Source organism: Penaeus monodon, chromosome 32 (assembly GCF_015228065.2).
Source record: "Penaeus monodon isolate SGIC_2016 chromosome 32, NSTDA_Pmon_1, whole genome shotgun sequence".
Classification (NCBI taxonomy): Eukaryota; Metazoa; Arthropoda; class Malacostraca; order Decapoda; family Penaeidae; genus Penaeus; species Penaeus monodon.
In genome coordinates, this window is record NC_051417.1 from 20955337 (window position 1) to 20955700 (window position 364).

General features: G+C 29.9%; 1 protein-coding gene across 1 annotated transcript in view; it reads right to left on the minus strand.

The window, feature by feature from the left end:
• The window catches only part of LOC119593596 (extensin-like), a 12049-nt gene that overhangs the window by 6103 nt on the left and 5582 nt on the right, over positions 1-364 (minus strand). Inside the window, 1 exon segment of the mRNA XM_037942549.1 lies at positions 254-286. Within this exon segment, the coding sequence (XP_037798477.1) occupies positions 254-286 (33 nt within the window).

Consider the following 364-nt stretch of genomic DNA (forward strand, 5'->3'; position numbering starts at 1 on the left):
AAACTTTGTAATAATATTTTTTAATGTCCGTTTTTATATGTGCATTATTTGATGGAGTTCCTATAGCTTCCGATTTTTTTATATTTTTATATTTATTTTGATGGATCCCACAAAAGGGTTTTGGGAGTCTTGAGTATTTTCTTTTCCAAATCAAGTGTATCCCTTTCAAATCAGTGTTTAATATTTTTTCTCTTCAGGGATGTTCTTTATAGGCATTTTTAATTAGCTTCAAAAGTGATTCAGTCATAGTTACCTCTTTTCAGCCCTATGGAATATGATAGTGGGTCTAGAAAAGGAACATGTGGATGTAAATATTTACAAACTCTTAATAGAGAGAATATACAACGATCGATTTTTACCAACG